We start from the raw sequence: 25,160 nt of genomic DNA, 5'->3' as shown, positions 1-25,160 counted from the left end.
TAGACTTAAACTTAACTTACCATTTCAATAATTCAATTCATAGAATAAGTATAAATCGTTACCAATGCCATAAACTTAAAAAAAGCCTATACTTGTCCATGATACAAAATGAAATTAACCATAAGATATATAAATTTCCATATGTACTAACATCATTTAGTTCATAAATGCTTTCATAAAGTCATGATTCAATCCATTTGCATACTTACTATTTCGTTCCCTTTTCATACCCGTTGAACCATCTAAAATAACATCGGATACTCGGGAAAGCTCACACATAGTGTGCCTTTAAATATAACTGTAACATTTCCTTTACATCAATGCTCACACGAGCTGTGAAATGGGTTTTCTTACACGAGCTGCGGGTCAGAATGTAAGCTACACGATGCTACTCACATGAGCTGTGGAGAATTCGCTATAAATGCAGGACCTCAACCATCGATAGGACATTCAGAACCAGCACCCGGAACATGAAATCCCTAATGACATGTCATTTGTATCCTAAGAATTCTTAAGGTTCAACCGAGACTCGTTATCCGTCAATTCATCATAGGATTGATACATTCATATATTGATTCATCCATATTAAAAAAACATAATTAACATTCAATTTAGATAACACTAAAATGATTACAGTTCATACGAACTTAACTTGATAGTTAGGGCGTAGTAGTTTAGTCGAGCTAATCTGAAGCTTTTGCTTTTCCTCGATCTAAGTCCGTATGTGATTTATCTTGATCTAAATAAATATTTTCATTCAATTAAGTACTTATATAATTCAATTTAATCCATAATTCATATTTATGCAAAATTATAAAATTACCCCTAATACCTTAACTTTTCACAATTTAGTTCTTAAGCTCATAATTTGAAATCTAACCATTTTAACTTAATTCAAACTTAACCCATGTTGTAAGGGACCTTAGAGCAACCCATATTTATCGTCAATTCACAGTAAAACCCATAGATTTTCACTTTTAAAAATTTAATCCCTAATTCCAAAATCCAATAAGGCTCCGTTTATTTGCCAGTAGAATATTGTCCAGAAAATGATTTCTGGAAATAATTTACTTTTCTGGTATTTGGATGAATTTGTGTAAAATATTTTCTGTTGTTTGGCAGATTTTCTGAAAATATTTTAGAAAAATTATTTTAAATGAAACATACATTTGAAAATTTAATTGATTTTATTTTATATCTATCAATAAATTTATATTTTACATTTTTTTTATATATATTGTGACCACAATATCATTTCTCACCTCATTCTTATTTATTTATTTTTTAATTTAATTATAAAGACAAAATTCTATTTTTCACTGTTTTTTCGTTTTACACTTTTGATTTTCAAAGGTTCCAGTTTTGAATATAAAAATAAATATTCATTAAATAATTATATTTGAGTGTGATTATACATGGTTGGTAACTTGTAAATACACTATTTTTAGTTTTTTTGTAACACCCCTAACCCATATCCGTCGCCGAAATAGGGTTACGGAGCATTACCGAAATAAACAGATCAAATACTGACATTTCATATTATTTAACATCCATGTTAGATATTATTCATAAAGTCCCTTATATGAGCCCTCAAGGCCCAAAACATACATTAGAAACAAGTCGGGGACTAAATCGGTTACTCAAAAATTTTTCGCAAAATTTCAAAATTTATCCAAGGTGTAGGGGACACACGCCCAGGTGGCTCACACGGCCAAGAGACACGCCCGTGTTTCAGGCCTTGTGGGCATTCGAATTAGGGCACACGGCCATGTCTCAGCCTGTGTCTGTACCCGTGTAACTCTCTAACTTGAGTCACATGACCAAGTCACACGCCCATATGCTAGGCTGTGTGTAGGTGTAGGGGTCACATGACCAAGCCACACGCCTGTGTGTTAGGTCGTGTGAAAAATCCTGAGCATTATGTTTTAAATTTTAAAGATGCAGGGGACACACGGCCAAGACACATGCCCATGTGTTAGGCCGTGTGTCACACACGGCTGAGACACACGCTTGTGTCTCTGCCCGTATGGACGAAATAGGGTCATTTCCAAGCCATATTTCTCACCCAAACTTGCCCTTCACCTACATAAACACTTAAATATATTCTCAAGCCAATACAAGACATTCAAAACCAACCAAAATCAAGTCTTTTACATGATATAATACCTCATATAACCAAGTGTACAAACTTACCAATACAACCATATATATATAAACATATTCTACCAAATTTATACTATCTCAAACCAATCCTCAACATGCCTATATGATTTCCATCATTTATCCATTTCAAACACACATCAACATATTAAGGCCACTTTATTACATATCAATTACAAGCCATACCAATGGCTAATTTCAACCAAATACACACATGCCATTCTTGACCACTTTTAGCCTATACATGTCATTATAACCTAAAATTTAATTTACTATTTATATTGAAACGAGCTGATGGATAGTGTGAGATATCTCCGTCAAGCCTCCAACCCAACGAGCTTCTAAAGTACTATAAAACAGATGAAATAGAACAGAGTAAGCATTTAATGCTTAGTAAGTTCGTATAACGGGAAATTAACTTACCATACATTTACATTTAAGGTAAGAATACAAAATTCATCCAAAGAAATTTGGCAATTTGCCTAAACACATATAACCTCAAGAAACATGTTAGTCATTTACTTCATGTAAATATCAAGAATCAAAGATGAGCTTATCATGTAAAAATTTTCATATACATATGCTTTCCACATCATATATCCATATAACATGTTCATTTCCATAATAATTCATCTCAAATTCAGATTATTCCATGTCGGAACTTTGCCTGTTGAATTTATTAAAAATATCGATGGATACACAGATAGTGCACCTGAAGCGTACAAACTGTAATTCATCAATTCATATTCGGGAGAGCTCCTTAGAGCACATTATCGGGAAGCTCTCTCTCGAGCCATAAAACGGGAAGCTCATATGAGCCATGTAAAGGGAAGCTTATCCAAGCTGTATAACGGGAAGCTCATAAGAGTCATAATTAGGAAGCTCGTGCGAGCCAATAACGGGTAGTTCTAAAGAGCCATTAACGGGAAGCTCCGGATAGCCATATATCGAGAAGTTCAAGCGAGCCATATCGAGAAGCTCCAGAGAGCAATTAATTAGGAAGCTCACAAAGAGCCTTTAATCTGGAGGCTCACGAAGAGCCAAATGTCGGGACGCTCATAAGAGTTGTGGTGTGTCTACAACACATGCAGAAACAAAACCAAATCGGGATGCTCCGAAGAGCTATTAACGGGAAGCTCGCAAGAACCATATAACGGGAAGCTCGAGAGGGCCAAATATCGGGATGCTCATGAGAGCTAATAACGGGACGCTCTTTGGAACTGTAGTGTGTCCACAACATATGCAGGACCACAACTAGACCTGTCCATGGGCCGGGTGGCCCGGCCCGGCCCTACGGCCCGCCCAAAATATGGGAGGGTTCGGGTAAAAATATAGGCCCAAAATATGAGCTTGGGCAAAAAAATGAGGCCCGTTTAAAAAACGGGCGCGGGCCTTGGGCACCACTTTTTTGGCCCGGGCCCGAATATAATAAATATATTTTTTATTTTTATTTTTTAATTTTAAAATACTTTTAAAATAATTTTTTTTATTTTTTATTTTTAAAATAATTTTTTAATGTTTATTTTAAAAATGGGCCAGGCCGGGCCGGGCTCGAGCTTATGATATTTTTTCCAGGCTGGGCCTGGGTAAAATTTTAGGCCCATATTTCAGGCTGGGCCAGGCTCGGAGCTAGGAGGCGGGCCAAAAACTTTTTCCGGGCCCGACCCGAACCCGGCCCGACCCGGCCCATGGACAGGTCTAACCACAACCAATATGAGAACCCTATATCCATCGAATTTCATTTATTCAAACGAGACTTAATATTTGTCGGGCATTATCAGATATGTGACCGATTTTCATACATATGGCATTCATAAAATTCACATATACAACATTAAATTTAAACATATAAACATACATAATTTAGTTACACGAACTTACCTTGACAAGTGTTCGTGAATTGTAATATACTAATCCAATACTTTTTCTTTTCCTCGATCCAATTCCGTATTTGGTCTATCCAGATCTATACGAGAAAATTTAGCTCAATTTAATACAATTCATACTCAATTCAATCCAATTCACATCTTAGGCAAAATTACCATTTTACCCCTATATTTTTATTTAATTACAATTTCATCCCTAGGCTTGGAAAATGAAATTTATGTAATTTAATCCTTATTCCAAGCCTAGCTGATTTGTACATATCACAATAACAGCTCATGTATTTCATAAAATTTAGAATTTTTCCATGAATTTTACAACTTTTCAATTTAGTCCTTAAATCATAATTTCATCAAAATTCCCTTTACAAAAGTTGTTTATCTATCAACAACCTTTCATTTGCTACCATAAAATTTCATAATTCAACTATATTCTTCCATGGAAAAATCCTAAAAATTTGATAACTTTACAAATTAATCTCTGAGATAGCTAGATTAAGCTATTACGATCTCTAAAATATAAAAATTACTAAAAACGGGACTTGAATACTCACCTAATTGAACCAAATAAGCTTGCTACCTTCAAGCTCTTCTAAATAGGGTTTCCATGTAAAATAATTTGGGAAAATGATAATATGATGATATTTTCATTATTTTATTACTTATCATCTTTAATTATTTTTTTACTTTCCAATTTAGTCATTTTCTTTATTTGATTTTCCATGGATGAATCATCATACTTACCTACTAACTTCTCTTAATGGTCTATTTGCCATATAAGGACCTCAAATTTTGAATTCCATAACTATTTGATACTTATAGCTATTAGAACTCAATTTTTGCATTTCATGCAATTTGGTAATTTTATCAATTAAACATGTAATCGATAACATTTTCTTAACAAAATTTTTAAACGATATTCCTATCATACGGTAGACCATAAAATAATTTTAAAATAAATTTCTTCTGGACTCAGATTTATTGTCCCGAAACCACTGTTCTGATTTCACTGAAAACGGGCTGTTACATTTTCATTTTACCTATAATTATTTATTAAAATAATTTTATAAATATATAATTTTAATATAAAACATATTCATTCGGGAGTATTACCTTATAATATCCACATACATGTTATGGCTTAGGTTTGGATAATATTAGACTGTGGATTAACAGGAACGAGAGAAGAAATTGATGTTGTCAAGTTGCACCATAGAAACTATCATATTCTCCTCCAATGTAAACAAACCAAAAACTACTTTTCTATTTATAAACCACTACACAAGTAATGTGTATTTCTTTTGTTATACATATAAACACAACTCTGCATATATGAATTATTTACCAAACACTCACGAAAGGCTTTTAAGAAAATATTAGTTAGTAAAGCCATCCACGAGGGAATATGCTACTAATGTGAAACAAGCAAAATTACATAGTAAATATGTCTTTATGAGACTGTTGTATTTCTTTAAGAACCAAAAGAACTATTAGTGAAGGCACAATAGTTTATTATCTCAACTCTATATCCCCATACCTCACTATGCAATAATAAAGTACATCAAGCAGAGATTTATCCCTCGCCATAAATATATCGCATTGGTCTTTGCCTTCTACAAATTTCCCGAAACACAACTTTGGAATTTTAATATTTGGAACTCCTAAACTACCTGAAACAATAGTAAGCTACCATGACTAAAGTGCATACATACATATATGAAAGTTTCTCAAGCAATGATAAGATAATTAATTGCTAAAAATCTTTATTGATTTTGTAAAGAGATAATTAGACAAGTCATGTCAGATTAATAATGGGACAAACAGGTTTTCTAGACTTTTAAAGTTATGAATTCATCTATCAGACTCAAGCATTTCCAACATCTAATTTATGACTTATATCTCAAAGCAAAGAATGCAAAGCATCAGGCTTAAAGATCATAATATGCACAACAAATGTAGTGGCCCTGCAAGGTCTACATCATGTCATGCATGCATAGATACATTACATTACTACAAGCAAATTTACAGCTTTATCAGTCTATAACATGGTAGCATAATCAGAAACTATCAAACATGTCAGAGCGTGCATGTCAGAATGGAAGTACAAAGGCAAAAATATACAGGTTTCTTCTCACTGCAATATAGTAGAAATAAACTTTTATTGCCTGCAAAGGATGGAAGATGCTAACTCAAGCTTTACAACAGCGTATACATCACAAGCTGCATGCGACAAAAGAAAATTGTAGATGAACTAGCTTTTTATAGTGTCAAACATGCTGCATTGTAACAAAATATTTAGATTGATGTTCTCCGATAAAACAAAAGGTTAACATTTAGAGTTTAAAACAAACGGAAAATGAAAAAACAATTGGAAATAGACTATTAAACAAATGAAAAAATGAAAAATAATTTCTGATATATATATATGCTAAATAAAAACCCAAAATGGCAATCGGTCTTGAATCCCAATCTCTTAACAATTCAAGAAACAAATTCCAATTCCAAAAAATCCCAGTCTCTTAACAAAACAAAAACCAAATATACCAAATATCTTTTCCCTTACACACAAAAACTAATTCAAGAGATTACCAAAAAAAAAATGCTAATTCAAGAACCAAGCTTGAAAAACAACCAAAACCCCCAATTAAAATCTTGGTCAACTTACTCTGAAAAATCACATAGAAAGAGAAAAAGAGAAACTCACATGTGGCTATGGAGAAAGCAACGAATTTACAGAGTAACCAAAATACAATAACTTTGAAGAAAAAAATAATCAGGGAAATAGCCAAAGAGAAAAGCAACAAATTAAACCCGATGAAGGAAATTCCAATTGCTCATTTACAGAGTAATCAAAATAAAAGGTAGTGATATACCTTGATAGGATTGGAAAACTAGATTTTGGGGTTTCTTCAAAATGCAAACTTGGTAAGGACGACGAGATGACGAGACTCAGATTCGAAGGTAAGGCCAACAAACAGAGATGGGGAGGAAAGGCCGAGGCTGATGGACAGAGAGGAAGGAGAACGACTGCTGTGAAGAGAGTGAAGGAGAATGACTGCTATGATGAGAGTAGAGGAAAATGGAAAATGTCTTAAAAAATAAAATCGCTAAGACGTTTTCAGTAAAAAGCCATTTCACTTACCTGTGTTTTAGAAAATGTTTTCCCATAGTAATTTATTTTCCACCAAACAAACACCGTAAAATAAGGAAAATATTTTGCAGAAAATGTTTTACTGGCAAACAAACGGAGCCTAAAAATCACTTAACAAAACATGTTTATTTAACAACAAAGATCAATAATCCATCAACTAACATCAAAACTTATTCAAAAACAACCATGACAAGCCCCTCAACTTTTAATAATTTTGCAAATTAATTCTCGGGCTAGCTAAATTAAGCTAAAACAGATTCAAAAACATAAAAATCATTAAAAACGAGACTCGAAATCACTTACATGCAAGAAACCAGCTTGATCGAACCTTCAAAATATAAAAATGGCTATCTCCTCTCTTAATTTCGGTGATGAAGAAGATTAGAGAAGATGAAGCCAAATTGGTTTTATTTAATTTAGGTTTTAAATATTCAATTACCATTTTAACCTTTAAAAACTATCAAAATTACAATAAAACCTTGCCATGCACATCCACTATCTCATTAAATGACATATTTACCATTCAAGTCCTTTAGTTTAAGATTTCATAGCCATTAGACCGCTTTAACTAATAGAACTTAACTTTTACATTTTTTATGATTTAGTCTTTTTTACTTAATTAACTAAATAAACTTCAAAATTTCTTAACGAAATTTTAATACGACCTTAATATAATCCCGAAGACATTAAAATAATAATAAAATAATAACTCACTAGTTGAAATTGTGGTCCCGAAACCACTATTTTTGACATCACTGAAAACGAGCTGTTACACAAACACATAATCAACATATTTTGCATTTTATTCATTTTAGTCTCTATATTCAAAATACTCATATTTTTCGATATCTAACATCAAATCAAAATACGATTTCACATCTTTACATTAGGGACCCTATACTTTTTAAACAATTTATTCCATTTAGTCCCGAATGTCACAAAATCAATTATCAAACCTAGTTAAATTTCTAGTCAATTCCGTTACTTTTCACTACCTTTTAACTTAGTCCTAAAATGCTCATGCTCATACTTCAAATTATCATCAAAATTAAGCTCAATTTCACAAATCCCTGCTAATAACAAATTCACATATAATTAGAAATTTGATAAATTTAAGCTTGGGTTAGCTTAATGAAGCTCCCATGATCAAGAATCTATAAATTTTTTTGAAGAAAATAGCTTGATTACCTATGGAGATTGAAGGCCGAAGCTTGTAATAAAACTTGAAAGTTTTCTTTTCTCTTTAAATGACTATGGATGGTGTCTTAAGGAGAATGAATTGCATAATTCAATTCTCTCTCCATTCACTTATATATATTTAAGATTAAGATTTAATTAATCTTAATTAGCCATGTTTCATTGCTAATTTAAGACATATATATATGTACTAATCACAATTATAAGAGTTTAGTGGCTTTCACCATCACTTCCCACTTACTATTGGAAAAACAATAGTTTAATCACCATTTAGGTCATTTGGATAATTTCTAACTAGGTCCTCAAGCATTTTTTAATTTAAAACTCAATAGCAATTGCACTTTTATAAATTAGTCCCTAAGCTTTAGTTAACGATTTCTTGGTTAAATAACTTAACCGGTCTTTAATATATATTCATACTAACTCTGTAAATATTCCTATTTAATCCTTATAGACTTGATTTACGAAAATGAGGTTTCAAAACTACATTTCCTGACACCGTCTAAAATCGGGTCGTTATAGTATGTCTAACCTTACATACTAAGTTAAGATGCTTCCTAAGGAATCTTTCCCCCCTTTTTTTACATGTATTAAGTTAAGACGCTTCCTAGGCTTCATCATGGCCTTTAGTAAATCCCCTAGTTGCCCCGTTAGCCCGTGTCCCCAGACACGTTAAATTTATTCTGTCTTTTGACTTGCTGTGCAAGTCACAACGTGACATCTCTTTTATATCTTGGCAGGTCTTTCAGTTTACTGATATGTGGACTTTACATGTTGCCATAGCCAAGGTAAGGTCTTACACATGTAACCTAATGTTTAATGTCTTGACGAGCTACCCCGTGTTTATTATCCTGACAAACTACCCCGTGTTTACTATCCCGGTAGACTACCTTGTGATTACTGTCCGACAGACTACCCATGTTGCCATAGCCGAACTAAGGTCTTACACATGTAACCCTATGTTTAATGTCTTAGCGGACCCTATTGGCTACCCTAGTTGAGTTGGTCTTACATAAATAAACCTATTTTGAGGTGTAGCCCTGCAGGACCTTACCCTCGTCGCAGTGTCGCTGCATAGAGCCTGCAGACTACCGTAGCAGTGTTGCTCTAAGGAACCTAATTACCATTGTCACAGTATCGCCTGGAAGGATCAATCGATAATCGTCATCACGGTTCCATTCTAGCGATCCATTAGCTAACCATTTCGCGATGTCATCTAACTCCCTTGAATTCCCTTTTCAATCTACCCATTCCTCTATTCCGCCCCTTATTCTTAACTTCATCTACCCCATCAAGGTAAAATTCATCCGTACTAAGCATACAATCTTAACAATTATTTTCATGCATTTCATTCGCTAAATATTTTCATAAACAGTACATCATTCATCTATGTGTTAAACTCAACCAATAACATTCAGTAATTAGACTTGCAAGAGTACACACTCACAATATTATTCATACACCAAATACTCATTTTCCTTAACCATACACAACCATAGTTCTAGTCATGTCTCAGAATAGATGTGAAATGGTTTGGACATGCAATATAACATTATCAATCACCCAAAAGTGGAGTACAGAAACTCACATTGCTTCCTCTATCATCGTCAGCTTAGCTTGTCCAAACGCCAGAGCCTCTTTTGTCCAACAGCTAAGCATGACAACCATTTATTAGTTAAATCGAATACATTCAGACCTTAAAACCCATACCTTACCCTTATTCTTTCCCAAATTCTTGAGCATAGAAAGGTTAAAAAGCTTACTAGTCCCTTGATTTCTCTACATCCAGACTTCACCTTCTACAACAACAGCTCCATGTAGAGCTCTCCTAAGTCCTCCCATTCTTCAAATCAATAGAAGAAGACAAAGCAATACAAATGAACTTATAGACTGAGTTAAAAAGAATTTTCTTATTCTCCAGAATGTCCACTTTCACCTATATATATTATACACGATTTCTTAAACCTTTTTAGCCAATTGTCAGAGATCATTATGTCTCCCACTATGGAACTAGTCGATTCCATCATAACCAAACTAGAATTGAAATCTAATTATTTGCTCGGTCAACACAAAACTTTCAAAAATTTCCCAATATAGTTCTCCAACTATTTACTTTGCTCAATTAACTGCCCAAAATTTCTTTAAATCCAAGTCTTAAGGAAATCCGGGTGTGACATATACGACTTCTGCAGTATGTAACATTATTCACAAAAGTGGGATTCATAGCCCTAGACATGGGTAAATGATATCCTCCTATTGGCATTATATGATAGATGAAAAATAAATGTGGCCACAGGTCATTTGTCTTTGTGATAAATGAGTTAATTACTATTTGATAGTAATTGACTTTTCATAAAGGTAGATATTGTAACACCCCTTACTTGTATTCCTTATCGGAATAGAGTACGAGGTATTACTATTTTTTTAAAAAAAATTTCGACAGCATTTCTGCTTGTTTTTGCTTAAACCCCCTACAATTTCCAACCACAATTCAAATTTCCAACCAAAACAGTTGTATAAAGATACACAATTTAACTATTTATAAACGCCACATTTTAGATCGAACCATAACATATATATATATACAGTGACGCCACATTACATAAAGTCGTCTATACATGCCATAATTTCCGGAATACCAGTAGCAAAATACCCAAACGCGGATGATAGTGTGGATGATTGTCCGACTCCGTCCCAATTCTAAGTTGATGGATATCACTATAATCAAGGGAAAAATAAAAGCAAGTAAGCATATAGCTTAGTAAGTAAACATATGACAAGTGGATAAATTTCCCACATGATTACACCAAAATATAACTTTTATCACAAACAAATTTCATTATTTGGTCAAATTCCAGCAAGCAGTATTTCTGCGTCATAGTCACTAATTTATTTTTATCAGGAGCTACAGGGCTCCAAATCAAATTCCGTAAATTTTCCCTGAAACTAGATTCATATATATTTCTACCATAAAATTTTAAGAATTTTTTGTCAGGCAAATTAGTACATTTTATTCATTAAAGTTTCCCCTATTTCACTACCCAACAGTCCTGACCTCCCCTTACAAAAATTCACATAACTCTCTATACAAGTTTCAAAAAATGTTCTCGTTTGTTTCTATTAAAAATAGACTCAAAAAGGAATCCAGTCATATAAATTTAAAGCCATAATTATTTTTTTATAATTTTTGGTGATTTTCCAAAGTTGGAACAGGGGATTTCGAATTCAATCCAACCCTGTCTCCGTAAAATTTAAATATCCCCAAATATATAATTCCTTTGCTTTCCCCACTTCTTTCATATGAAAATAGACTCATTCCGCTTCAATTTCATATTTTATTCAACCTCCAATTCATTTTTCACCATTTATGGTGATTTTTCAAAGTTGCCCAACTGCTGCCATTCAAAACAGTTTTGCATTCAAATTGTTTCTTTTTTATTTTTTATTTTTCCTCCCATCTTATACATGGGTTGATTAAGTATCAAACCCGATATTCCTCCCATAAACTCGTCCATCACATATATGAATATTCACCTTCTCAATTTGCTCGTTGAACACTCGGAATGTTAACCGTTGTTGGTGGATTCCGCACTTAGCACCACCAATGAATCGGGGAATCAGCACACAGCAACCCCTTGGGGGAATCAGCACTTAGCAACCCCCTTCACATTTCAGATGCGGTGGAATCAGCACTTAGCAACCACCAAATGGGTCGGGGAATCAGCACTTAGCAACCCCCTTTCAGATTTAAAATACGGTGGAATCAGCACTTAGCAACCACCAATGAATAGGGGAATCAGCACACAGCAACCCCTTTATATGCAATATGCTCCGGCCTATTCCGAGTGTTCAACCAAAAATCGTGTTTTGCAACTCCTTACCACCTTTCCCAATTTAACAACATTTTTGGAATCTTGTCAAACATTTATTTTATATTCAAATAAATCTCAACACATATCAAATAATACCAAAATAATACATTAAGTCACGTGTTTACTTACCTCGGTGCAAAATATCGTAATTTTGCAATTCACTCCACTATCTTTTCTTTTCCTCGTTTAAGATAATCTTCTCGTCTCTCTTGATCTATAATAGCAAATTTAACTCGTTTAATGTTCACATTTATTAAAATAATCCTCCACCCAACTTTTTGAATATTTACAATTTTGCCCCCAAACTTTTACATATTTACACTTTTGTCCCTAAGCTCGGAAATTAAACTTCATCACTTATTATTAGGTTTTATGACATACTGAACATTTTTCCCTTCTATGGCAACATCAAATTCTCACTCTAACACATACTTTTGAACATTAACTATTTTTACCGATTATGTCAATTTACCCGTTTTCGTTTAAAATCGCTTAGCAAAAGTTGTTTAACATAATTTCTAGCTTCATATTCCACCATAAAACAGCAAAGTAAACACATTTCACCTATGGGTATTTTTCCAAATATGAACCCTAACACGAATTATTGATAGAATAAGCTAAATTAAGTTACCGGGACTCCAAAAACGTAAAGAACATTAAAAACGGGGCTTGGAATCACTTACTATTGAGCTTGGAAGTTTAAAAACCCTAACTATGGCTTCCCCCTTGCTGATTTCGTTCACCATGAAGAAGATGAGTACATTTTGCCATCTTTTTCCCTTTTTAATTCTTTTTATTACTAAATGACTAAAATGCCCCCATTTAAAAAAATATATTTCACCCTTTTCTTATGTCTATTTTTGTCCATCAATTAACTAATGGTCTAATTACCATATAAGGACCCCCAATTTATAATTTCATAACAATTAGACACTTCTAACATGTAGAACTCAACTTTTGCACTTTTTACAATTTAGTCCTTTTGACTAAATTGAGTGCCCAAACGTCGAAATTTTCGAACGAAAGCTTTTACGAAACTTTTTCGTAAAATTGTAAACCATGAAAATATAATAATAATCATATTTTCTCTCGTCGAATTTGTGGTCCCGAAACCACTATTCTAACTAGACCCAGAATCGGGCTGTTACAGATGTAATGGTTACCATTAGGTAAAATAGGATCATATTGAGAGAGCGGATTTATCCCAAAGAGATTAAGGATAACCTATGAAGGTAGCACACTTATGGGTAATTAGACGAGCACTGATCGAGTATCTTTCGTAATGATATGTAATTAAGGACAGCTCAATCATGATCCTATAGTGGAATAACTTCATGACTAAATAAATTTATAATTAATAGGTGAAAAGCTAGAACTAGACTTGATCATGGACCGAGAAGGGCCAATGCAAAATTTCAGGCCCATTTTTTTAGGCCTGGGCCTGGCCTAACCCGAAAATGGGCCTAAAATTTTGCCCAAGCTCGACTCGGATAAAAAATTCTAAACTTGAGCCCAGCTCGATCCTTTGTGTTAATTTTTTTATATTTTATATTTTTTATATAAAAAAATTTAAAAAATAATACATCAAATATACTAAAAATATTAAAATAAATGTTTTCCAATAAATTGAAAATACATTAAAAAAGTCTTCATACTTGAATAATACTAAAATAGTTGCAACTTAGCAAGAAAAATGACTCTAAAATAGTAGCAACAATAACAATAAAATAAGAGTTATACAATATTCAAACAAAAACAAAAGAATAGTAGTAATATAATAGTAAAATGGAAACAAAACAACATCAAAATGGCATCAAACAACAACAAAATAACATCAAACAACAACAAAAACTAGCAAAATAGTAGTAAATAGAAGTGAAAAAAAAAGGCAAATTCAGGTTGAGATCAGGCTAAAAAATTCTTACCCGAGGCTTGAACCGTTTAGAAAATGGACATTATTTTTTATTCGAGCCAATTTTTCAGGCCTATATTTTTTCCTAAACCCTCCCACTTTTTAGGCGAGTTTTCGAGTCTGGGTGGGTGGCCCAACCCATGATCAGATCTAGCTAGAACTTAATTATAAATCATTTGAACCCTAATTACATATATTCAATCTGTCCTTTCGCTAGCTCATTGAAATTAGAAATGAATTGCATGTTGAATCAAATGAACAAAATTTGATAGAAATGATAAAGTTAGAAAAATGAGTTACATTCGAAAATGAATAATGTTTCTCACTAAGTATGGAAATGACCTGAGAATTAATATGAATTTTTTGAATTATTATTTAATTAATTGAAGTTCGAAAATGGAATTAAATTAATTGGTCATTCTGAATCCGTTGAATGTAGAAATTAAATATATTTTCTTATAGATTCTTTCTTGGTAAAATTGCCATGATTTTAACAAAACTAGAATTAAGTAGAGAAAATTATTTAATTAAAAAATTAATTAATTAAAATCAATTTGATAAATAATATCTATTTTGAGAAACAGAAAAAATATATGTTGGGTTGGATTAAATTATAAAGTGTTGGGTTAAAAGTTCAGGAATCACATATAACTGGACCAAATAGTGGAGAGGCTCAAATCCCCATCATAATACATATGAGGGAGGACACACCCTATTAGCCCCTCTCTTTCTCAATTCAATTAGGGGATTGTTTTTCTATTAAATATGTATGAAATGCATTCTACTAATTCAACTAGGGTTTTACTTCCTCTCCCTATACATAGGTGATATTGATAGGACTAAAAATAAAAATTTTTGAAATACTGTTATTTTGTCCAAAAATAGTCAGAATCTATTTCTAAGTATAAATTCTACTTTTTGTGAATAGTGAGTTTACTGATTTTTATAAGAGAGAGATATGCTTTCTTATTGAAAGTAAGTAAATAATTTCTAGTTTTGTGTTTGGTTTGAAATTGTTCAAGCTCACATTTGAAGTAGTTCGTGGTATGAGAATAACAAAGAAGGTCGTTCAGATGAAAGCCAGGAACGTCAAGAATTCGTCTCACATAAAACACAAGTACTTTTCAGAAAATATTTATTACTATAAATATAACAAACAACTCGATTTTTAAAATTTTTTATTTTTTCGCTAGGCAAGAAAACCTCTTCCTCCCCTGCTTATTGGTAGGGACGAGAGCTGTATTCTTGCCGACCGGCCTTAAGGTTTCGTTTAGAGTGGACTTAGGGTTCTTTGGGCTTGGATTCTTGACCTTGTTTTTGTACTCATTGTTGTATTTTGGGGCTTTGGGCCCAATCCTTTATTTTTGGCCTTTTATGGTTGTCTTGCCCCTTTTTTTTAGTTGTAATTTCTTTTGAGTTGTCTATTATGTTCGGGAGAGACTGTATCCTTTGCTTGTACAATTATAAATCATTTTTAAACCTAAAATAGTAAAAACAAACACGAATTTCAATTCCTAACAATATTAAAATGAAATCAATACAGCAGATAATATTGAACCAGGCCTTTGCCAATAGCTCATATCCCAATCATATTTTATCAACGTTTAATTTAATAGGGACCCTCCTCGGCTGGTGAGTTTTATTAGATTTTCAAGAGGCACCACTGGCTTGCACTTTAAACGTTTGCCGAAATGACCCACAGAAAAAATTAGGACATTTTACCTATTTTTACGAAGATGTTTGGTAGGAGTTCTGTTTTAGCCAAAGGGTCTTTGTTGAGATACTTTTCTTCATCGTCGTCGTCAGGTGTACTAAAAATTGGAGATGTTTTAAGGCAAACAAGAACATTCTCAAATGACGATGTTGGCCAGTATTCTAAACTGAGTCACGATGTAAATCCTTTGCACTTTGATTCTGAGTCTGCTCGAGCTGCTGGGTTTGAAGATCGGCTTGTCCATGGCTTGCTTGTTGCATCACTGTTTCCTTGGATTATTTCCTCCCACTTTGTAAGTCGCTTTTTCCTTCTTTCAACTTTCTTAAGTTAGTGCTTGCTCTGATGGTATCTCCGAATTCTAATGGTTTTTTCCTGAATTCCTCAACCATTTCTTTAGGGGTATCTAATTGTCTGATACAATGCTGGTGATCATATTGTTAAACTGACTTACAACATCGCAGTATGTTGGTTTACCCAAGGAAATATCAAGCATTTATATCGCTAGAGAAGAATCTAGATATTAGAACAATGAAGAGGAATCTATACTTGCCTGAGGAATTTCTTCGACATCCGTTGGTGGCATTGTATTATCCCTGCTAATAGTTTTTTTATTTTTTGATAAATCTTGTCCTCAAGGTGAAGTTGCAAGTGAATACTACCTAAATCTTACTAACAATACTTGAAAAATCTTCCATTTCAACTTGAAAATGCCTCAAGATTGTATCCTATCGAAGTCCATGTCTGTCTGAGTTTCCATGTCTTTGAGAAAGATTTTACATGCTTATCTTGCTCTTTCCTCTGGCAGTGGCTTTCACCTCTTTTTGTGACAACTCTGGCACAACTCCAGGGTTCCCTTTACACGACTTGCTCTGTCTACAATAATTGCAATTCTCAATTGTCTAAGTCCAAGTAACCCTAGCTGCCTGTCTTTTCCATTCTCATGAACCACATGTATCCCTCGATTGGCGGGCTTTTATATTTCAGCCCCTTGGATTCTCTAGCTTTGATTTTTCAGTCCCCTAACCAACTTTGATACCACTTTCTTCAAGATTGGCGAGTTATAAAAAATAATTTTATTGAATGTTTAGGAAGAGCAAAAAAAACTATGCACTCATAAACATTCTCTTAATTCCTTTTCTTTATTCTCACTTACTTCCACACTTGACTCTTGCATACACTCACCTCATGTCAGTCATTCTTTCACTCAGGTCACACCCTACTAAGCACCACCTACTCATGTTTACTCAGACTTAAACTTTTAACTCATTCCTCATTGATTACTTCACTCCACGCATAGCACACTAAATTGAAAAGCTCTATTTATAGGTTCTTAGATCGATGTTGTTACCAACTTAGAACATTCTATTATGTGTGTTAAAATATAATCTAAAGAAAGCAGAGGGAAGAGAATTCTAGAGAATGGTTAGCAATTTAAATACTCCCCCATTGGTTACTCTCCTGATGTTGGTTTGGTAGTCCTGCCAAGCTGCCTTCTAGACTCGTCGAGTTTTGCATCATTAAGCCCATTTGGTTTACAAGTCACTTACTTGTTCTTCAGTCTTGATATATTTAGTTCAACTTAATGTTGAATCACTTTTTCTCGTTCAAAGTGAGTGCATGTTTGTGTGTTTGGTTCTGAATGAATTCTCGGTCTAGTGTATGCTGACTTGTTATGGGAATGGAGTTGCACTAGAGAATCAATCAGTTGGTGTGAGTTGTATCAACCTCGTGCTTTGTTATGTTGCCACAACTGCTGGTCCATATTTCGCTTTTGAAGTGACAACAATACTGTAGGTTGTCTTTGCTACATCAATAGATTATGTTGAACCCAAGACTGAGCATGTAACCAGGTATATAGATTGTTTTGTATCATGACCTCCACCATAACCAGCATTGCAACTAACCTATTATAACTTGACATGGAATACCCCTTTATGAAGTCCAAAACCAATAGTTATTTTACACATCTAGCTGCATCCATAAGATGTATTCTTGGTTTCTCTATGAATCTACTAGTTGTTTCGATGCAATGTCCGTGGTTGCCTCACTGTTAATGTGGTGGGGGAGTAAGTGAAGAATAACGAAAAGGAATTAACAGGGTGTTTATGAATGTTGTTGAAGGTGTGACTGCATAAATTTTTGGACTTACTAAATATTCAATAAAAGAGTTTTCTTTTCTTTTCTTTTTAAACTCACCAATCTTTAACGAAAATAACATTGATCATGATTTTTTGCTTAGAATGAAAAGACAGTAGGAAAAGGTACAATTGTTTTGGATGACCAAGTTAGATTGCTTGCAAAATATCTCTTGAAGCGGATACATGGATTCTAACTAGTAAGATTTATATGAATTATCTCTTATCTATTTAGCACTTTTAAGTGGAAATTTGGAATTAAGTTCATTGAAACATGTATTTGTCCTTTTAGTTTATCTTCTCTTTTCGGACAGCATTTTCCTTATTTCAGTAAAGTGTTATTATGCGACTGAAATTTAACTCTTTGAATACCTGAATTTTTTTAGCCTGGAGCTATATATTTTTCCCAAAGCTTGCACTTCAGGTCTCCTGTTTACGTTGGAGATGAAATTGTGGGTGTGGTAAAAGCTATCAGCATTAAACAAAGCAAGAAGAGATACATGTAAGTTAGATGCCCTCAATTAATTTGAAAATTTGCACAACTAAACAACAGATTGTAGTGTTTGACTTAATGGTTTCGGTGTTATTACACGGTTCAGAGCAAAACTATCAACAAAGTGCTTAAAGAATGGCGAGCTTCTTGTTCTTGATGGTGAGGCCATGGCAATTCTACCAACTCTAGCTCTGGAACATGATAGTAGAAGAAGCTGATATAAAGTTGAACTTGTAAGTCATGAATTTATTACACAGCTTGATAACTGTTGGGATTGCAGAAAGTTGACTGACATTTTTTCAATTTTCAATTATTATTATTTAGTTTACATATCAACTCTAAAACCCAAGTGCTTCAGTCAAAACACATTTCATCCTTAATTGCAATAATGCTTTTGGTTTGGTTAAGTTTGGTATTACAAGTTGTCCGTGAGCCTTTTGATAGGATGTTATAAAGCATTCCTTACACCTGTATTTGAACAGCAAATGGCAAAAGATATTAGATTGAATCTTAACTTCTAGGCTTTATTGATGATTTGACCCTTAATTAGTTAATTATATCACTTCTTTTTGTCTTTGATACTTGAAAACCCGACACATGAAAGCTTATTAGAGTGCATCATGTGGCATTCTTATTCGTGTCAACGATGGTGTGGCATTTACACGGATTTTTTTTTTAAAGTATGTATATATTCTAAAAAATTCTAAACTTTCAAAAAAAAAAAGAAGTTAAAATTAAAAAATATATATATTTTCTAAAAACTTTTGAAAATTAATAAAATATATTAAAAATTAATAAAATACAAACTTTTAGAAATTTATAAAAGAAAGTAAAAATACAAAAAATATATATAAATTCTAAAAGAAATTTAAAATTTCAAAATTTCAAAAAACTCAAAAAAGAATTGAAATATATAATTTCTAAAAGAATTCTAAAAATACAAAAAAAAATTCAAATTAAAAATTCACCATTGTTGATCAGTCAATACCGATCAATGGCCCATCAATGATCTATCAACGATAGTCAAGTCCACAGTGGTCAAAGTCAGTCATTTTTTTTTGAATTTTTGTAATTTTCTAAAAGTTTAACTAAATTCCTTTTCTAAAACTTTTAAACTCTTTTTTTTTTAAATTTTGAATATTTTAGAAAATATTTTTGTTTTGAATTTTTGTAATTATTGAAAATATTTAATTATTTATAATTTTATATATATTCTTCACAAATTTATATATTTTATTAATTTCCATTTTTTGAATCTTTATAATTTTTAAATATGTTCATCTAATTTTTTGGTGTTTATTTGTTTCTGCATATATATGTTTTAAACTTTTTAGACTGTTGCATATCTTTTTTTTAAAATTTAATTTATGTGAATGCCACTAACATGGATAAATGCATTATAATAATTTTCACATGTCACTGTATTTTTAAAACATACGTCGTTAACTCTATGTTCAAAGTACCTTGATATAATTTAAAGGCCAAACCATTAATCAAACCCCATCCCCTATGTTATCACATAATTTAGCCAAATTTCTATGTTTTGTTTCCCCAGCCAAACCTAACTTCGCTGAAAACATTGACTAGAAAACGTGGAAAGTCTCTTAAGGACATGGGGTATCAGAGTTCACAGTTAAATCTAGTTTGTTTAGCAGTGGAGTGGTCATGGCTTATTGCAGACATTAGATACAGCTAAGGCAACAATTAGCCTTAGGTGGTCAGCCCATAACACAATTCACAATAATAAGCTGTAAAAAAACTATTGTCTCAAGATTAAATTGAAAGCAGCTAACAACAAATCAGAACAAGTCATCACCTTTTCCTTGATTATGTTTATTTCCATTGTAGCCAGCCAACAACTTCAAAATGTTTCTCAAATCTCCATTCCATTGCCACATAAATATATGAGAAAATTTTATTCAACTTTTCTAATCACAAGTGATAGAATAAACCTATGCTATATATACAACCAACCTTACATTACATGTCAAAACTCAAACCTAATTGTAGAAAACTTCGATATCTCAGTCTGTCTTAAAATCATCCTGAGTTGAAGCATCTTCCTGCACTTGTATATCATCCAATGGTGTTTGTTCCACTTCTATGGTATTGTTGACAGGGAGAGGGCCTTGTGGGGTTCCAAAAAGTGTGGTAAATATCTGTCTATGGCATTCATCACAGAAATATAAATATGTAAAATGACCCTCATATGGGAGTTTATGAACTGCAGCACTTGGCAGAACCCTATGAACGAAATCAGTCATTGAAGGTGGGACTACTTTATCATCCATCCCCTGTATAACACCAAAAAATTTAGCAAATAAAATTAAAAAGAAAGAAGGTTCAACTAAAATTTCCTTGGGAATAGAAATCCATGTCTTGTTCTGCTCTCAAATTGCAAAATAAAACCATAGTTTATACGTTGCAAGCAAACTAATACTCGTACGATTTTAGATTAAAAGTTCATATCTTGGGAATCAAAACCAAATGTTGTTTCATTGATGATCTTATATACCAAGGCTTTGTTACTAGGACTCAGGTTTTGACATGGGTATATTCAAGCTTTTCTAAGTTTTTCCATATATCATATCATGTGGGTCTATGGAGGTTATACCTATGGGCTGGACATAGAAGTTGAAAAGGGGTTCTTCAAGAAAAATGAAGTGTCGCAGTAACTTAGTGCCATGGTACTTTCTTCCGAAAAGAAAGTTTGATGTACTAAGCATCTATCAAGTGCTCTATGGGTTAGACATTTCATGTTTAAGCAATACCAGAAAGCTAGCCTTTTTTTATTTTTATTATTAGTACAAGGAGGCTTCTTTGTTACCAAATTGAGCAAATAGGTTTTGGAAAAAATGTAGTTCCAAGAAATTATATTAACGTGACTGCAAGAATCCAAAATGTAAAAAGCAAGTTAAATATGATAATAGTTGGCAACAAATTAACCACAAAAACAAAAGTAAAATGGAAGCCTCTAAAGCAAAGAACTTCTCAGCTATCACATATTACACTAGAAAACAATAGATCAGTAAATCCGTAATGCTTCAATGAACAGGAAAAAGTGTAGCAGAACAGTTTAATGCAGCGGCAATGTATGAATAAGGATGGAATCTATGTTACTCAGGTGAGTTTGAGTACCAGATACAGGTCCATTCCAACATAGGTATGTTCTTTTTCTTTAACAAGTTTTTCCATGTAATTGGAGGGTCTTTGAAGGATCATATGTCTAGATATGTGTTGGACACAAGTGAAAGATACGAGTAGTTCAAGAAAATGGAAGAGTCACAGCAACATAGGATGAAATTATACCTGCCATATGTGTATTGGACCAAGAAAACCAGTATATTCTTCCTCAGAGCCACTAAGAAAAAACTTGATCAAATTTAGGATTCCTTTTCCTCTCTGTTTCTTCTGTAATTTGAGGTCTGCAAGGCTGAATCCCCAATTAGAAACTTGCAATACAGCTTCCTCCACAAAAGGTTTTGCATTTCCTTGTCGGATTGATTCTTCGACATCCCTTTGCCAGAATTCTTCATAGATAGGGTCTTCTATCAAAGCTCTATCCTGTAAAGACAATATATGAATTTAGATTCGATGCTTGACAAGTGAAATGCTGCAAAAATCTAGTAACTCGCTTAGAATATTATGCATTTCCACATTTAAGACCGTAGAGTGCCTTGGAAACAAAAAATTGCATATTATGCACTGTACTTAACTGGATTCCGGAACCTTAGAGAGCTCATAGTGTAGAAAATCACTCACCCTTCTTCCCAGTGTCAATGCTAGCCATTGATCAATCTGACCATGCTTTCCAGAGAGGAAGCTTTGCCGGTAGAAGTAAGATAGAAATTTAGGAAATCTTCGAGCCAAAAAATACATAAATTTCCTTTTCCGAGTCCACTTTTCCCAGATTCCATATCTTTCTCCCCTATTCATCAGTGAATCATAAGGATTGACCATTGGAGCAAACATAGCTGCACCTGCAAATTAGCCATGGTGAACCAAAGATGATCACTTCCCCAAGAGTGCATAGTCAGTTGTAAAAACTTAAGTTACTGAAGTTAAATGAAATTAGTACCCGCAAGTCTATCGGGAATATATCTGAGAGCAGCCCAGGCATGCACACTACCAGTTGAGTATCCTACAACCCAAAACTTGTCACTAACACCAAGCGCATTTGCTAAGAACAACATATCCGATGCTGATGACTCGAGGTTCCTATAGGGGTAAGGATCACTCTCACCAAAACCCGGAAGATCATATGTCAACAACCGCACTCCAAATTCTTCTAATAGCGAAGCCTTAAGTCCAGGAATCCCTAGCATTTGGTGGGGGGGTGGGGGTGGGGGCAAAAGGACACAAACTGAGAAAATTAAGTATGAATTGTATGAACACATATAGGTCAATAAAACCAAGTTGCTATATACTCTAGCATTTCTATACCAAACCTGAAAGTCGGGAAGAAAGAAATGAATGTGGAATGATGATCGAAAATCTAGCTCTATCGGCTGGAACGCCTTGCTCTCTATATGCCATATATCTACCGTCCGGTAGAATTATTCGATCGGCACTAGGAGGATGTATGTACACGTTCTTTGCCACCGGGATTGCAGTATCATACTCTATACTTAAACTCAAGACTGCAGCAATGCTCCTTTTTATCAGTAATTGATCAACAGAAAAATAAAAACCAAAGGTACCTATGTTTGTGTGGGCAATAATAAGGTTTTGAATCTGAATGAGAATCTTAAAACTTGAGAAATAATCCTAGTAACCATGTTCCATTTTATTTCTTAAGAATACCTGCAAGAGCAAGAAGGAAGACGGAGAGTATTACAGACCAAGCATGCAAAGGATCTTTGTCTTCTGGAACCAAGTACTCATTAAACAATCTCAATCTCCTTAAAACATTGTCTTTAGGAACCTTGATTTTTCGACCAATGTAAGAATCGTTACCGAAATTCCTCACTAAAAACGAATCCTCTGTAACCAAACTCTGCCGCACTACATCCCGACAACCTCTCCCGAATTCCACGCTCATCTCCAGCAATCCCTTCATGAATTCACGCACCACATCGTTAAAACTCGCCGCTTTATCCGGTGCTACGCCGGCGGCGGCGGATGCTGTTCTAAACCCCTCGCCGCCCATCATTTTTTTCAACGAAAACAGAGGATGAAAAAGCTGAAGTCCAATTTTAACAAGAACCACTGAAAAAAGCTTGAACGTAAAGCACAAGTTAAAGGGAATCGATGAAGAAGGGGATCTGTCTTTTAGTATAAAGGAAAAAAGGTTTGGTGTGGAAAAAAAGGTGACCCCTTTTTATTAAATGGTGATGAAAGGTGGGAAACTTACAGAGTGGACAAAATGGGTATTTGTCAGTCAGTGTGTTTTTATCTATGAGGGACGGTGGGCTGTTTGGTCGTGTGATTTCCTTGCATTTTTTACTGGTAATAAATAACAGCCGTCAATTTTATTTCAACTTTCTAGTGAAAGAAGATCAATATGGAGTTGTATTTGGTGGGGTTTGTAAACAATGGGTCCTTAATCCCCTATGTAAACCCTAATTATTAATGTCCAATCACGTTTGCAGAATAGAGATGTATTGGATTAGAGATGTATTGGGATTAGAGGTGTATTGGGATTAGAGGTGTATTGGATTAGAGGTGTAATAGCTAATCCACTGTTTGGTTGAATGTAATGGAATAGAGGCGTAATAGTAATCTTGTGTTTGGTTGAATGGAATAGAGGTGTAATAGCATAATGGAAAAAACTAAAATGACTAGAATACCCTTAGCATAAATTTGTTTTGGTAAATGATTATTGTTATTGTTATTTAAATTATAATAAGATTATTATTATCAATAATAAATAATTTAATCATATTTAAACATAATTATTATTAAATATATTTTTATTAAAATATATAATTTAATAAAATTCTTAATAATTAATATTCTTATATTAATTTACTGAAATCATAATATATGATACTGTAAAATATAAATTAACATAATTATTATTAAATATATTTTAATTAAAATATATAATTTAATAAAATTCTTAATAATTAATATTCTTATATTAATTTACTGAAATCATAATATATGATACTATAAAATATAAATTAACATAATTATTATTAAATATATTTTAATTAAAATATATAATTTAATGAAATTCTTAATAATTAATATTCTTATATTAATTTACTGAAATCATAATATATGATACTGTAAAATATAAATTAACATAATTATTATTAAATATATTTTAATTAAACTATATAATTTAATAAAATTCTTAATAATTAATATTCTTATATTAATTTACTCAAATCATAATATATGATACTGTAAAATATAAATTAACATAATTATTATTAAATATATAACTTGAAAATTATATTCTGCATAAACATAATTAACTTATACTAAGAAAAAGTTATATTTTAATTAAATATAATTTAATAATAATATATAATTTCATAAAATTCTTGATAATAAATTTTCTTATATGAATTTATATAATTTAAAATAATTAATATTAAATATAATTTAATAATGATATATAATTTCATAAAATTCTTAATAATAAATATTCTTATATAATTTACTAAAATCATAATATAATTTGAGAATTATA

At 32.8% G+C, this 25,160-nt stretch overlaps 2 protein-coding genes across 5 annotated transcripts; one reads left to right on the top strand and one right to left on the bottom strand.

Annotated features, from left to right (window-relative positions):
- The first annotated feature begins 15,596 nt into the window (after window positions 1-15,596).
- Window positions 15,597-18,924, top strand: LOC107954242 ((R)-specific enoyl-CoA hydratase). Its single transcript, XM_016889740.2, has 3 exons — window positions 15,597-16,181; window positions 18,411-18,526; window positions 18,624-18,924. Exons 1-3 carry the CDS (start codon window positions 15,912-15,914, stop codon window positions 18,733-18,735), a joined length of 498 nt encoding a protein of 165 aa, XP_016745229.1. The 5' UTR covers window positions 15,597-15,911; the 3' UTR covers window positions 18,736-18,924.
- Window positions 18,925-20,318: 1,394 nt separating this feature from the next.
- On the bottom strand, window positions 20,319-23,874 carry LOC107954244 (uncharacterized). 4 transcript variants are annotated; one of them, XM_016889743.2, is made up of 6 exons: window positions 23,321-23,874; window positions 22,966-23,157; window positions 22,596-22,880; window positions 22,280-22,497; window positions 21,827-22,081; window positions 20,319-20,811 (listed from the first exon to the last, which is right to left on the bottom strand). In XM_016889743.2, the coding sequence occupies exons 1-6, from the start codon at window positions 23,667-23,669 to the stop codon at window positions 20,542-20,544; spliced, it is 1,569 nt and encodes a 522-aa protein (XP_016745232.1). In that variant the 5' UTR covers window positions 23,670-23,874; the 3' UTR covers window positions 20,319-20,541. The 4 variants fall into 4 exon arrangements, with proteins under 4 accessions (XP_016745232.1, XP_016745233.1, XP_016745230.1 ...); XM_016889744.2 differs by having other exon boundaries at window positions 22,596-22,835; XM_016889741.2 differs by having other exon boundaries at window positions 22,966-23,217; window positions 23,321-23,858.
- Window positions 23,875-25,160: the final 1,286 nt, after the last annotated feature.

The sequence above is a fragment of the Gossypium hirsutum genome, chromosome D07, assembly GCF_007990345.1.
Source record: "Gossypium hirsutum isolate 1008001.06 chromosome D07, Gossypium_hirsutum_v2.1, whole genome shotgun sequence".
In the NCBI taxonomy this organism is placed as follows: Eukaryota; Viridiplantae; Streptophyta; class Magnoliopsida; order Malvales; family Malvaceae; genus Gossypium; species Gossypium hirsutum.
This window is presented reverse-complemented; position numbering and strand designations above follow the sequence as displayed.